The 13,995-nt window shown below is 45.9% G+C and overlaps 1 protein-coding gene across 3 annotated transcripts in view; it reads right to left on the reverse strand.

Moving 5' to 3' along the window:
• Positions 1-28: 28 nt before the first annotated feature.
• The window catches only part of LOC106037098 (discoidin domain-containing receptor 2-like), a 60,344-nt gene continuing 46,377 nt past the window's right edge, over positions 29-13,995 (reverse strand). For all 3 annotated transcript variants that reach the window (XM_048050674.2, XM_066980524.1, XM_013182841.3), the window contains exons 10-17: positions 13,616-13,773; positions 13,178-13,373; positions 11,711-11,955; positions 8,812-8,933; positions 8,244-8,441; positions 5,317-5,551; positions 3,782-3,931; positions 29-2,541 (exon numbers count right to left, since the gene is read on the reverse strand). In XM_048050674.2, the coding sequence (XP_047906631.1) occupies positions 2,401-2,541; positions 3,782-3,931; positions 5,317-5,551; positions 8,244-8,441; positions 8,812-8,933; positions 11,711-11,955; positions 13,178-13,373; positions 13,616-13,773 (1,445 nt within the window). In that variant the 3' untranslated portion in view covers positions 29-2,400. The remainder of the gene's footprint in view (positions 2,542-3,781; positions 3,932-5,316; positions 5,552-8,243; positions 8,442-8,811; positions 8,934-11,710; positions 11,956-13,177; positions 13,374-13,615; positions 13,774-13,995) is intronic.

Genomic DNA, 13,995 nt, shown 5'->3' on the forward strand with positions numbered 1-13,995 from the left:
TAAGTAAAATAAAAAAAATAAGCAGAAATTCACTTTTGTCAAGGTTATCATTAGAATTTATTGATATGAGAGAAACTTCGTATGTCAGTATGTCAGTGGAGGAACAGCACGTCCTGACATAACAGAAGGACAAAGCCCACCCAGGTGACATTACAGCGTTCTGGTACCTCTGAGCTCCAAAACACAGGAGATCACGCACATGGCTGTGTATTACTCGGGTCTGTTTTCCAGGACAGGATGGAAACTCTCCAGCAATAACACCAACGCGTGGCTCACCAGCCACCAGCGCACGGCTGCATACATGACCACAACAGCTTTGACTCCTGTCACCCACGCCAGGCACTTATGGCACACGTGTGGCAGCAGCAGCCCACCCGGGGCCCCTTCAGGTTGAAGGGGACAAACACCTGCTTTGCGGTGAGAGCCACCTGAGCCCGTGCAGCCCTCGCAGGGCGTGAGATGCCTCGTGCTCCATCACGTGAAGGCTGCTCAGAGGACCAGCCCAGCCCACGATGCCTACATGCAGTCCGGGGACTCCCACACCGACCTGCAGCAGGACAACCGGCGGCAGCTGGGAAGCTTCAGGACCAGCTTTGTTCTGCCTGGGGAGCAGACACAGCACACTCAGTCCTGGCGTCTGCCAACGCAGGGGCAGGTTTTCTCCTTCAACGTAACAGCCATAATTACCCTCTTATTAGAGCTGTTTTGGCATTCCCTCCGTCAGCGGTGTCCGCTTACAGAGCTCGTAGCACAGACACTATGTAGCTCGTAGCACAGTGAACACTATGCTTCTGGCCAAGATAGGAATTATCTTTATAACCTTTACTGGAAATACATGTTATACTGGATGCTGTTTGGAAAAATAAAAATAAAACAAAACAAAACAAAAAGTGCTGAACTTTAACCTCCCAGCTTATGAAATACTCAGTTTGGTCCGTAATATCTTGCTAAACAGTTACAAAGGGAACAGCAGAGTATTCCCCAGGCACCTGATAAATCCACAATGGATGTACTGTAGAAACAAGCTGAATTCTCTGACCCACTCCAAGGGTATTTCAGAGCCCTATAAAATATTCCAGAGAACGAGCCATTTGTGACACAACAAACAAAAAGACAACCCCGGTTCAAGGAATGAGTTGTCTCGTGTTGTACAGGAAGCATCCAAAATCAGACGCAAAGCCACCCTGATCAGAACTGGCGGGATGTGGCAGTCCCACCCTGATGCCAGATTTGATCACAGCAGTAACAGAGCCTGGGCCGAAGTGCATCTGCCTGGCTGACAGCGCTAAACCTGCTGCAGACCTGAAGAGGGACTGCAGATGCTAGAAATAAATCCGAGTGTGTGCGCAGGTGCGTGCCGGCGATGGCACGTGCCCTGTTCCTTCTCCTCTCACGTGAGCTATGACAAGTGACATAGCGGGTGCTGCTCTCAGCCATTCGCTTTCACCAAATCTAAGTTCCCCCTGCACACTTAACAGCATCGACTTAGAGATCTCATATTAATGGGTACTTATACAGGATTAATTGCACATCAGTCCATTGTGGCTACAAGTTCATTAGGCTAATAAATCTACGTAGTGACAGTAGTACAGTATCAGCTACTTTTCAATACAAACTCCCTACCCTAGCCTTAATTTGCAGGTCAAGAGAAGATCTTCTGTAGTGACCTTCCTATGACCTTTAACATTCATTTTTTTAATTTTCTTTTTTCTAGAAAAAAAAAATCCAGTGTGGGGAAAATGCACATATATAACAAAAGCAGTGCTTAACAACCACAGGAAAAAAGAACATGATCTTGGACTCTATCAGCATCCTCCGTAGACCCTGGTAGCATTAATTCCAAAGGGTTGCTAAATCCAGCTCCGTCAGTTCTCAAGTCTGTTAAACCATTTCCTAGCTCTAGTCAGTTCTAGTTTCTTACTATACATATCATCTCTAGCAAGAGCCTACAGAAACACTTGCTAATGTGCACAAGACTTCCATTTGATTTAATGGAATAGTTTTAGAAGACTGAAGTCTTTACTTCTACAAATCTGTTCTTGAATTGTGGCTCTCACTCAGGCTGGCACCTTTCTGTTCCAACCAGGAGAGAGCTCCAAGTCCCTTGTAAAGTTTTACTCATTCGTCTTTCCCAAAGGTGTGTGGGTATCTAACAAAACCCCTCTCACAGTATTCCCAGGAAATGATTCAGAAGAGGAGATGATTTTTCAACCAAATGAGATCCTCTGGTCCTGCGCGTCAGACCATGGCCAATAGAACGAGCAGCTGCCATGGACGTCTCAATTAAATACGGTACAGTCAAGGGAGGAGAGCAAGGTGGCCTGACCATCTTCCTATGAGGTACAGGCAAAGAGACACCAGAGTCACTCTGTTCTCAACAGTTTGTCTCTTTTTCTGGAGTCAAATGTTTGATTCCATTTGTTCTAGCAGGAAGTGGTGAATCATGTCAAAAGTGGGACGATCTTTTATATCCCTGCTCCAGCATTTCAGCATCAGGTCAAACACAGGGTTAGGGCACAGAGGAGTCTGGGAGAGATAGATCTGAAAAGAAGAATACAGCAAGTTCAGTGTTTGCTCTTTAAAAGAATCAAACCTTGACTAAATGAAAACCACAGGACAGCTTCAGTCTAGGCGTTACAAGACACAGCAGTCATGCAATGTTTGAAATCCATTAAGCGTGAATCTGGCAGCGAAGCCTGCATGGAGCTGCGACACCACCTCAGATGGCACTGCAGACACTTTGCCAACTTGTTTGATGAGCCGGTCATAAAACAGTCCTTTGTCCCGCAGGAAACATGAATGCTTCAGAGAGATTTGTGTTCCAAGTGACAGAAAAACACAAACCAAAACCAAATTTACCACAATAAAATCCAAATACTTTCACTCACCGTAGACAACCCATGAGGCTTTCTAAGCATCGTGACAGCTTGTTAGCAGAGACAGAAAAAACACCTTTTAGAGCTTATCTACAGCACAGGTTGGCAATTTTTTTTTCTTTCCTCTCATTTCAATACACTGATCTTTTAGACTCTTCACTAGATCATTAATATCTGGGAGACAATGAATAAAACCTTGCATTATTTTATTTCCCTTAATCCTTTAACTTATTTGGTACTAAATGTCAATGCGGGGAGAAGAGTAACAACTGGACATCCACTCTTGGGGCACATCGATCCTCAGTGGTGCTGGATTGTCATGCTCTATTTACCATCGTCACTGATATTTCTGTTACGAAAGATACGAAGGCAACAACAGTGAACTGTACACTCCTGCCTGGAGCAACAGAGGATAATGAGACAGAAAAGCCTTTCAGCAACTAGGGATGGCCAAAAGCTCCTCAGCATAGACAGAGATATCACAGGGAGTATCTAACCCCTGGGTACTAGCAATTCCTCCTTCCCCACCTCAGTGAGTGCCTCCTTGTCTTTTAGAGGAAACACTAAGGGCAGAGAAAACTGACAAAGCAAAAGAGCAAAAGGTTTGCGTAGGACAGCCCAGAAAAGCTAAGGAGGACAGTGCAAAGGCAGATTGAAACAGAATAGCTTATAACATGGAAGAAGCACTGGACAAGCCAGGAGGCTCTTCCAGTGGGACTCCAAGAGAGGAAAGCCAGTCCAATGAGCCTGGACGAAGGGCAAGAGAGGTGGGACACATTTGAAAAGACGAGTAATAGAAGCAGGGACTTTTGCAGATGATGTAAGGCCAGCAGAAGGGTCCCAAGGAGATCAGTTTGGATGCAATCAAGGTCAAGTGAAGGAAGAAGTCACATTTGCTTTCTTACCTGCCTTCCCTGGCTCCGGAAGAACTCTCCCGTGTTCTCGATGACTTGCTCATCTGAGAGGAGGCTGTAAGGTTGCTCCTTACACAGTATGAACATCTCCCAGAGGGTGACCCCAAATGCCCAGACATCACTGGCAGTGGTGAACTTGCCCTGTGAACAGAAAGGATGTTGTAAGCCTGGTTTGCTCACAGTGCATATTTGGCAAAGGCTATTTCAGTCTTCTCTCTCTAAACACAAGGATTCACACCTGGGAAAACGCTCTCCGTAAAGACAGTAGAGCAGGTGACCTGCTCTGAGCAATGCACAAAGGGACCAAAGCACGACACTGCTGCTTTGCAGGGCAGGAGCACCATGTCTTTGTGGACCCACGGTCCCTGATAAAGTGCAGCTTTCACTGGGGCAAACCTCTTGAAACAGGGGGAAAGTGTCAGAGAAAGCTAGAGACTACCATCCCTCCTGAGGAAGTCTGCATTTGCCTCCAGCAGTAGCACAATGCTGTGGGCTGTGGCAGCGGGGTGGAGAGCTGCTGCATACCTCCACCCAAAGCACAGCAGTGCAGCACAGAAAAACCTTTGAACAAGGAGCAAAGCCCTAGGGGTGAAAGCAGAGCTGAAGCAGACTCTTAGAGGAAGGCCAGAATAATTTAGATCTTTGCACATGACAAAGTTGGTGACAGTCAGCTCTCTGCCCTGCTTTCTGTCTTTAAAAAAATGCGCCCAAACTGGATGTGTTTGGAACAATATGTTTCTGAAGGAAAAAGAAGCTAAAGATTGCTCACAAAATAGCACACAACAATCGGGGGCTGGAGGGCTTGTTTTGTCAGAAAACAGCCCAGACACGGATTGTCCAGGCTTATCTGGCAACCCTGGTAGCCTGCAAAGGTTTGGAAGATATTCACACAAGAAAGGAGAGGAGTGATTTATAGTCTAGATGAAGCTGTAGCCATGAAAAGAGGGTGAACTTAGAAAAGTTTAGGCCCATCAGCCTTTATGGCAGCCATAATTACAATACCCCCTCCAAGTACATAGAAGAATTGTAAGGAAGTATAACTACATGACCTAACAACTTGTTTGAGAAAGAAATATTGGGATGAATACTAGGAATCGCCTCTGGATTGGGTGTGTTTGGGTTGTTGAACAATCTCCTGAGGGGAGCCAGCAGGACCCTTAAACACAAAACAAAACCCCAACCTCAAGCCCAGACTTGGCACTTGATGCTCATCAAGTTTTGTTCCTGCCCCTCTAGGCTTCACAGCTGGGGAAGCAAGCTCAGAAAGACGAGTTGCTTATGATTCCAGCAGGAATCCTGAATGTCAGAAACAGAACACAAATTAGGCTCCAGATAATCTGTGCTGTATTTGCAAGGGCACCCTCCTTTTCCAGGCTATTAGATTTAGATACGTCCAACACAACCCAACAGACAACTCACCAGAGGCCATCTGTAGCTGTAAAGACCGTTACACATACACGTTACAAGTTCGGGGGTATAGTGAGAACCAGAGGAAGGGAGACAGAATGGTTTTGTGCAGTGCCTACCAGGAGGATGCTTTCCCAGGCCATCCAACGTATCGGCAGCACCGCTCTGCCCTGGATACGGTAGTAATCCCCACTGTAAAGATTCCTGCTCATGCCAAAGTCTGCGATCTTGATGGTGTAGTTGTTCCCCACCAGGCAGTTGCGAGTTGCCAGGTCTCTGTGCACGAAGTTCAGAGATGCTAAATACTTCATTCCAGAGGCAATCTGGGTGGCCATGTACAGCAGGTTAGAGTAGCTGCATTGAAAGATGACAAAACAAAGTCAGTACATTTCTTGGCACTCAACTCTTCCTTGGCATTTCTTACTGCTTTATCTTGCATTTGATGTACTACAGTGACCTGACATTTTATTTTTTTTGCCCTAACAGTGAAACTAAACTGTCTAGGGCACTAACATCCCAACCTGCCAGGCTAGGCCAAGTTCTTGAGCTGCAGAAGCAAGAACAGACAACCTGTCCCTGAAATTCAGGGCCTTTAGGATTTGACATCCCTTAGGTATTTAATATCAAGCATTAATATCAAGATTTTCAAAGAGATCATGCAACAAAGCACCAACTTTTCATAGAAAGCCAGGAAAAATGAAGCTGTACAATCTCAGAATTTCAAGTCTTAAAAATTGCTTAGTTTAGTATTTCAAACAGTCATTATCACATACTTGTATTAGTAAACATGTGACATAACATTAAAGAGAGCTTACTTTTTACGTTTAATATAACTAAATATGTAAACTGATGTATTTTCCATTTGTTAAAATTTCAATTTTCCCATTACCAAAATGAAGATAGTTTTAATAAAAAGTTGCATAATACACAGACAGAATTTGGACCACCTGACTTTCAGCATTCTTCACACACCATTATTTTGTGATGCTCAGCTTCTTTCCCACTGTGCATGCTCAAACACTTCATATAAACAAGCACTTGTCAAAACAAATCTAATGAACTGTTCACAGTTAGTATTTCTCTGTAAAGCTCAAGAAAAAAAAAGCCTTACTCAGTGTTCTGGTAGCAATGACAGAAGCTTTATCATTTTATCTAAATTAAATGACATATCTAATGATAACATATCCAATCTACCTGTTCTAATCAACAGCTAAGCTGCTGCTACAGAGCTTCAGAGGCAGCCCCTTTCCCCTGACACAGCACCAGCCGGGGGGTCTGGGCACCACTTCCCTCCTGGCTGTGACCCCCACGGCTCAGGCAGGTGACACTCAGCCCTGTCCCATTGTTAGCTCAATGCTTCTCCTGATCTGCATGGAGCCATCGTGTCCCCAGAGAAGGAACTCCGGCACCCACTTTTACCTTGTTAACCTGGCTGTTGGCTTTCTCCTTTAGAGGGGGCTTAGCCTCCAGGTCCTACCTTCTCCCTTCCCCCTGATCAGCTGCCGCCTTGTCTCCCTGCTTGGCGATGCTCCTCTTCCAACCCAAGATGCCCAGTCCACCCCATCCCCTCTGCATTCTGGCAGGCCTTGCCAGCAGCTCTCTTCTGGCTCCCAGTGCCCAGAGCATGTAGCTCTGCGTATGGAGGAGCAGACACTTCTCAGCAGACTCATCTTCATGACTTGCTACATAGCCAGAGAGGCAGTGGGAGATGCATTTCAAACACCGAAGAGCTGTACGGACAGCTGGACCTTGCCACATCAATCAGACACCCATAGGAACTGGCAGAGAGACAAGCTGCACTTTTGGCAGGGGCATTCATTTCAATATCAGTAACTAACTCCTACACAGACAGATATCTGAGCCAGCCACACAGGCTTCCTTTAACGTGAAACTCTATCTGGTTGGGAGGGACAAAAGGAGAGGCTGAAAGAGCAGCTGGAAGAGAAAGGAAAACTTATGGGTAGGGCCAAGTAATGGAAAGCAGGGAAGAACCCCGTGAATGCCAGTGCTGAAGTCAGATGAGGGGTGAGGAGGAGAAGAAAAAAGATAGTCCGAAGCTATGGCCAGGAAAAAAAAAGAGAAACCGAGTCTAGATGTGAAAGCTCTTTCTATTGTGTGGAAGAGACAGGAGACTGGAGAGAGCTGGAACACGCATCAACTCAGATGTAAATCCTCTCCCATCCTACAGCAGCTCCTGGTGTGTCATGACTCTGTTGCCTGACGTTCCCAGACAGGACCACTAACCACTGCCAGCTACTGGCAGAAGCAGGGGTGTTGTCTAGACATGGTAAGACATCTCTTGTCCAGTCCATCAACAGAACTTGCTCTGCCTAACTGCCTAGCTCTTTAACTAAAAATAAATTAATTTCTTTGTGGGCGTACATGCCAAAGGCTAAGCAATGCAGTGATTTCTGGTCAGTTTTCTTTAATCAAGCTGAGTACATGATAGCTGTATGTGCAACTCTCATCTGTGAGGAACGAATTTCTGCAACAGTAGAGATGTTTTCATGTTAGATTTAATCCTTCCACGGAGGAGGGAGATAAGCGCCACTGCAGACAGAAAACATTTGTGTTTGCCAGTGAAATACTCTCCTTCTGTCAGCTGATGAAATCTTTCCTTCAATGAAGCTCCACACTCAGCTTCCCTTATGTAATATTTTTTAGGCATCCAGAGAATGTACAAAACATCTCAAAAGCCTAAGAGAAATTCTTGATTTTCATCCCAAAACTCTAGCTGTAATGCATCTGGTTTGCCACTTAATGAAGTATTTGATGCAAGCCCACTAATGTAAACGGATGGGTACATCAGTAAACAACGTATGTCAGATGGTCACTGTGACCAGAACAGCCCCCAGCCAGGGACACTTCACAGGAACATGCATCTCTGGAGGCCTCAAGAACAATGTCCCACGCAAAGTGGGACTAGTACCCACAGTATGTGCTGTGGCAGTGGCCAGGCTGGAAGGTCACTGCCTGGAAAGCACAGCACAAGAAACCGGCAGCTCTGTATCACCAATTCATCCTAAACATGGGCAGCTCCTCTTACCTGACACAGGGAATGTTGTTTGAAATTGCAAATTTACTGTAGATCTCCCTCTGCGACAGGAACTGATTGAGGTCTCCATTCTCCATGTACTCTGTTATCATGCACAGTGGGTCATCACGCACGCACACCCCCAGAAGCCGGATGATATTTGGGTTCTTCAGCCGTGACATGATTTTGATCTCTTTCAGGAAATCATTTCTTGTAAAATAGAAAACGGAGGTTTGAGTCCTAAACTATTCCTTGGTTTAAAGAAAGCAGAAGCAGCATGTAGGAAAGTCCCTGACCACAGAGACTTTTACACATCTGCATACAGTGAGTTTGAGAGATGGTTCTGGGCTTGTGTGCAGCATCTACCCCTTCCCCAGAAAACAGGACTAATACAGCATTTCAGTTTGACGTCGTCTGTTCCTACTGTCAGCTCTCTGCTTACATCCTGTTCCTTACACAAACACTCAGCACCCTCCGAGGCTTCTCTCTTACAGAGTCAATGGTGTTAAACCATGTGAAACTGTTGCCTGGGGAGTATTTGCTTTCCTTCTCAGGTGGTTGGCATAGGGGATGTACTTACCTGGCTGTTTTGTTGACATCTGATCTTAGCATCTTCACTGCTACTAGAACCGGCTGGTGAGTGAATTCTGAAGAAGAGACCCCCAGGAACTCCAGCAGGCCATCAGCTTCACAGAGGTGCACCTGCAGAAAGCAATGGCAGCTATGAGAGCGTGCACACGCAGAAAGCCAGAGCAAAACGACGACACACTGAGGTCATCAATTTGGTCAGCACTGGCAGAATGGCCAAGTGAATGATCTAATGGAAGTGACATCGTTCTGATGACAAATAGCCCACAGATCGGCCAAAAATCCTGGACAAGACTGTGTGTGTACACTATTTAGCCCACAATGTAGAAACAGACATGGATTGCAGCCTAATGTTTCCCCACGGCATTGAATTTACTCCACATGCGTATCAACGGCTCAGTACATGACTGGGGGGGTCCAACTTGCCCAGCAAGCACTGGAGATATTCAGGAAGGCCACTGTGCCTGGAGCTGTCTGCGTTACGATGCATGTGCATGCAGACAACGTGGCTGCAGCACATTTGGCATATATACAGCACATCACAACAGCTGTACACGTACAGAACTGTCCTGCAGCCTAGCCTGGCTTGAGTCACTGCTCAGACTTAACTGAGGAGCGTCCAGAAATTACAGACAGCTTTCCAAATAAATTCCAGAAAAAAAGGGGAGCAGTGCATGTGTGTGTGTGGTGTGAACACCTCACCTGCGAATGTACTCAAAGGTGAAGAGGTGAATGCTCTTAGGAAAGCACAGAATTCAAAGTTTCTTCAGATCAAAAAAAAAAAACAAACAGTAAAGACATGAAATTACTGCCAGGGTTGTATAAAAGAGAAGGTGGGGGAAGGGATGCAATAAAACATTTGCTTAAGAAGTTATCAGAATGCACGTTTAAGAGGAGAACTGGGCAAGAAATGCTGGAGTAGGTAAAACAGACAAACTGAGTGTGCAGGATAGGAAAAAGGACTGAAGGAGGGGAGCAGACCAGATGTGCTAGCAGAAAGGTGAACATAATGGGAGCTTAATTTCATATCGCTTATATATGTTATATTGTTTATATATTTTACAATGCACCAAGAACTTATGCAAGAAACATGGTGAAGAGAAAGAGGAGACAGCATAGAAAATGGATAAAGCTACAATTCAGAAACAGAAGTACAAAAAGGCTGCTGCAGTTACATGGAGAATGAAATCTGCTGGGGTGAAAGTACAGTCACGAGACTCACTCTCCTTAAATTCTGGAAGTCTAGCAACAACATCAAGTACAGACCAGCTGCATAAGCCAGGAATAAGAAAGAGAGCCATGGTGCTGAGAGCTTGTATTGTAAGTGCTCACAGTGTATCACTGAGTCCAGAAAGCAGAAAGTTAGGAGCAGAAAAAATGCCTTGAAAGTTATGGAAGCCCTGGGTGAGAGGTGAAAAAAGCATGGATGAGCCATGTTGCTAGAAGCAAAATTGCATGCTAAGCCAGAGCAGAGGAGCAGAGCGTAGGATGATGACCAGTTTGGTGAGACTACAAAGGTGAGAAGCAGAGAAGGAAGCACAGTGACGCAGCAGATTTGCAAAAATGAGGAAAAGAGCCTGTGACGCAAGGAAAGATGCAGGCCATGAATCAAACTCCAAGGAAAACGGGAATGGAGAGCCTGTCTGCTGCTGTTTAACAACACAAAGGAGGAGGAGGAGAAAGCTTTGACAGTTATTAGAAGGAAAGGAATGAGTAGGAAAGAAAAAACAGAAGCAAAACAGTGAGAAAAAAAAACAACTCATTTTTGGAGTACAAACCAAGACAGCAGGATTCACACCACAAAAGGGACTGCACTGACAGCCAGGTGAAGAGATTGAGGATGTTAGCACCTTTCCACTACTCTGATTGATCCAGAAAGAAGTGACAGGGGGGACAGGGAAAGTGTGCTGTCAGTAGAACAAGAAACTAAAAGTATTGAATGAAAAGTATGGACATCCACAGATGAGAAAGCAGTCAGTAAAGAGCTGTGCTTTGCCAAAATGGAGCAAACAGAATTTTTAAGGTTGTGTTTGAGGAAAAGCTGGGGAGGATAAAAGAGAGAGGAAGAGGGAGCAAACGAGGGGAAAATCTGGCTCAGTAATGCGTGGACACAAAGCAGGGAGTGAAGAAAAAGAGAGGGGAAAACATTCACAGCTCAGAAGAGGCCCAAGGAGTAAAGAGAGAGCTTGGCAGGAGACAGATGCGTGTATCATGCTGCCTGAGGCTTCTGACACAGACTGGGGCTTGAGCAAGCAGTGATGCCAGAAAATATGCAAGGGCACCACAATGCCTGGGCAGTGTCTGTCTTGGCCAGGGCCAACGTGCAGAGCCCCATCAGAACCTCCACCTGTTAATGTGAAAGCTCTTTTTACACCCAGGATGAGTCTGCCTTGGCTGGAATCACTGCTAGAGCTGACATTAATCACACGTTTGAGGTGTCCGTGGTAGAGCATGAAACAGTCTGAACTCACACTCCCAGGCCTTTTCTATAGGGCCATAAATAGGGATAGAGGCAGCAAACAGCTCGTGTTTGTAAAGCTCATCTGCTATGAAAGACTCACACACGGCACCGGGCAGTAGCCTCAGAGGTGCAGAACTGGGCTCTATGAAGCCTGCCCTTAAAGGACATCAGTGTAATTGAGCGACCTGGTCTAGGGGAAGGTGTCCCAGCCCATGGCGGGGGGGTTAGAACTCGATGATCTTTAGAGGTCCCTTCCTACCCAAACCGTTCTACGACTCTAGAGCTAGGACATGTACTAAATACAATACTGGGATGCAGGCCCCCCGGTCCCCATCCATGTGTGCAGCTGTGCCAGAAAGGCAGCTGAGAGGATTCACTGTGCCACTCAATTCCTTCCTGTTAGAGAAAGCACGGAAGAGAATGGCTGTACCTCTCCAAACTGTCCTTCTCCCAGCTTCTCCTTGAGTCGTAGCTGCTGCCGTGGGAATTCGCCTACTGAGATGTCCTTCTTGGTAAGTGAATCCACAGTGAGGGCTGGGACTGCATACATGTTGTTGCCTGTCACGCCTTGGAGGTGGACAATATCTGTTTCAGCGTAGTGAGGAACATTGTTCTGAAAGCCTTGGTGAGGCGTAGACTTGGTCAGGTCAGGCTCAGCATAGTCCCCGCTGCACACTGAGGAAAAAAACAAAGATGGGGAGTCAGACACTCTCGCTCCCTTAAAACCAGTATAGCCTGGCTTCCACTCCTCTGAACCCTGCAGACCTCTGGGAACCAAGCCCAGCTGCACGCCTGTTAACCTTACAGCAGCGTACATCGAGATGGAAGACTGCACTTTGTTTTAACTAGGGCTTAAACCAGGACGAGCTGCACTTCTTCCAACTCCAGAACAAATGCCTGTGAGTTGAGTGAATTTGTGTTAATCAGCTCCCTGATCTATCCAGAGAGCTAAAATTCTTGTCCAGACATGGAGGCATGAGTCTGAAGTAGTTACTTGTTTCTGATTCATCCTAAATTTGATCTGTTCCTTTTACCTGACGTACGGAATGTTGCTTGCAACATCAAACTTGCTCTAGATTCCTCTCTGGAGATTGAAGTCTCCATTTTCTACGTACTCTGTTATCATGCTACCCTATACCTCTTACAGCTTATTCACATAACCACCATGGGATAACTCTTTATAATTAACTCCCTGTATGGTCAGTAATACCCAGAACTATCGTTCTGCTTTAAATTCACATCCTGACTCAGTCCAAATCAATCTCCTTCTGTAGCATAATGCTGGACCTTAGCACATTGTTGGTGCTTGAGGAATGCAGCACTGCCCTTACACTCGTTAATCAGCAGTGCCATCACTGAGTACAAAAGCCTCTTGGACGTGTTCCCTTCTGTGTGCATCCAAAAGCTCCCCAGGGGCTGGAAGCCAGTGCACCACTGACAACCCCCTGCTGCATTTGCCTCTGCTTTTTCTATGGGAATTTCAAAGAGCCTTTGCTGCAGGGAGAGGTGCTAAAGGCCTTCGCCTCTTCCACCAGCCAGTCTGGGCAGCCTGGGAGTGCTGCAGGCAGTGATTCCACTGCCAAGGGGCTGAGACAAACGATGACTTGCTGCTGTACTCGCCAAAACCAGCTCCTAGAAGATGACCTGGCTAACGTATAAACAATTTTTAAAGAGAATAATAAAAGGCCACCACCCTCTAGTGGGGCTGGTGCTTCATCTACCGAGGTTACATACTAAAAAGTTTCAGAACTTCAGAATACTGTCTTATGTCCCTGGGTTAGTACTGCATTGTAGTCAGAGAACATTAGTCAGACACTGGAAACTGGCACATACTCACAGGTGAGGGAAATAATAAAAGAATAAATACCTAACTTCTGGTAACTGATGATTATATTACCTGAATCCTCTGCACTTTGGGAGAGCTCTGGAAGCTTATGGAGCAGTGTAGCTGGCTGGTGATATTCCAAATCCAGTGGAAAAGCACGTTCATAGGTGGGATTTGACTGGTGGATCTGTGTCTGGTTGTTGGCGATGGTGTAGCTATAGAAGGAGAGGCGAACTGTGGCATCTTCCTCCAGGATTCGGCGTGGGGCCTTCCAAAAAAGAGAAAAAACTGCTGAGGTGATGCTCAGTTGTTGAGTAATGTACTGGCTGCAACTGCAGCAATTTCCAGTAATGTCTTGGATAGGACCTGCATCTTCCCCTGCTGTGGGAACAGAGATTTAGCTACTAGATGGAGCAGGGAAAACCCTGTACTTTCCCGCATAATTCAGAGCTCTTTTGGGTTAATACTTAGAACTAAACTTGTGCCTGCAAAGTAGCCCCATTGTATTACCTTTTCCAACCTTTTCTGAACATACTGCTTCCAAAGAATAATGACTATAATCATCAGGAGCAGAAGAATAATAGCCACAAGGCAGCCCACGAGGATGGAGGTATTGGAATCATCTGCCTTCTCTCCTATCCAGGTGCTGGTTACAGAAGATGTGGTTTCTGCAATCACAGAGGAATTAAGAACAATCTGCCATCAACAAAGCACAGGTTGTTATACGTGCTGGCTGACTTCCATGAGACCACGTCCTTTTCTATAGGCTGGTACAGAAGAGTATTAACATTAGCTCTGCTCCCATTTTGCTCTAATCACAAATTCTCACTGTGGAGGCTCACAGCTAAGAACTGTGCAGAGGGCTTCTGCAACCACACACTGTTCTTAGC

The sequence above is a fragment of the Anser cygnoides genome, chromosome 20, assembly GCF_040182565.1.
Source record: "Anser cygnoides isolate HZ-2024a breed goose chromosome 20, Taihu_goose_T2T_genome, whole genome shotgun sequence".
Lineage (NCBI taxonomy): Eukaryota > Metazoa > Chordata > Aves > Anseriformes > Anatidae > Anser > Anser cygnoides.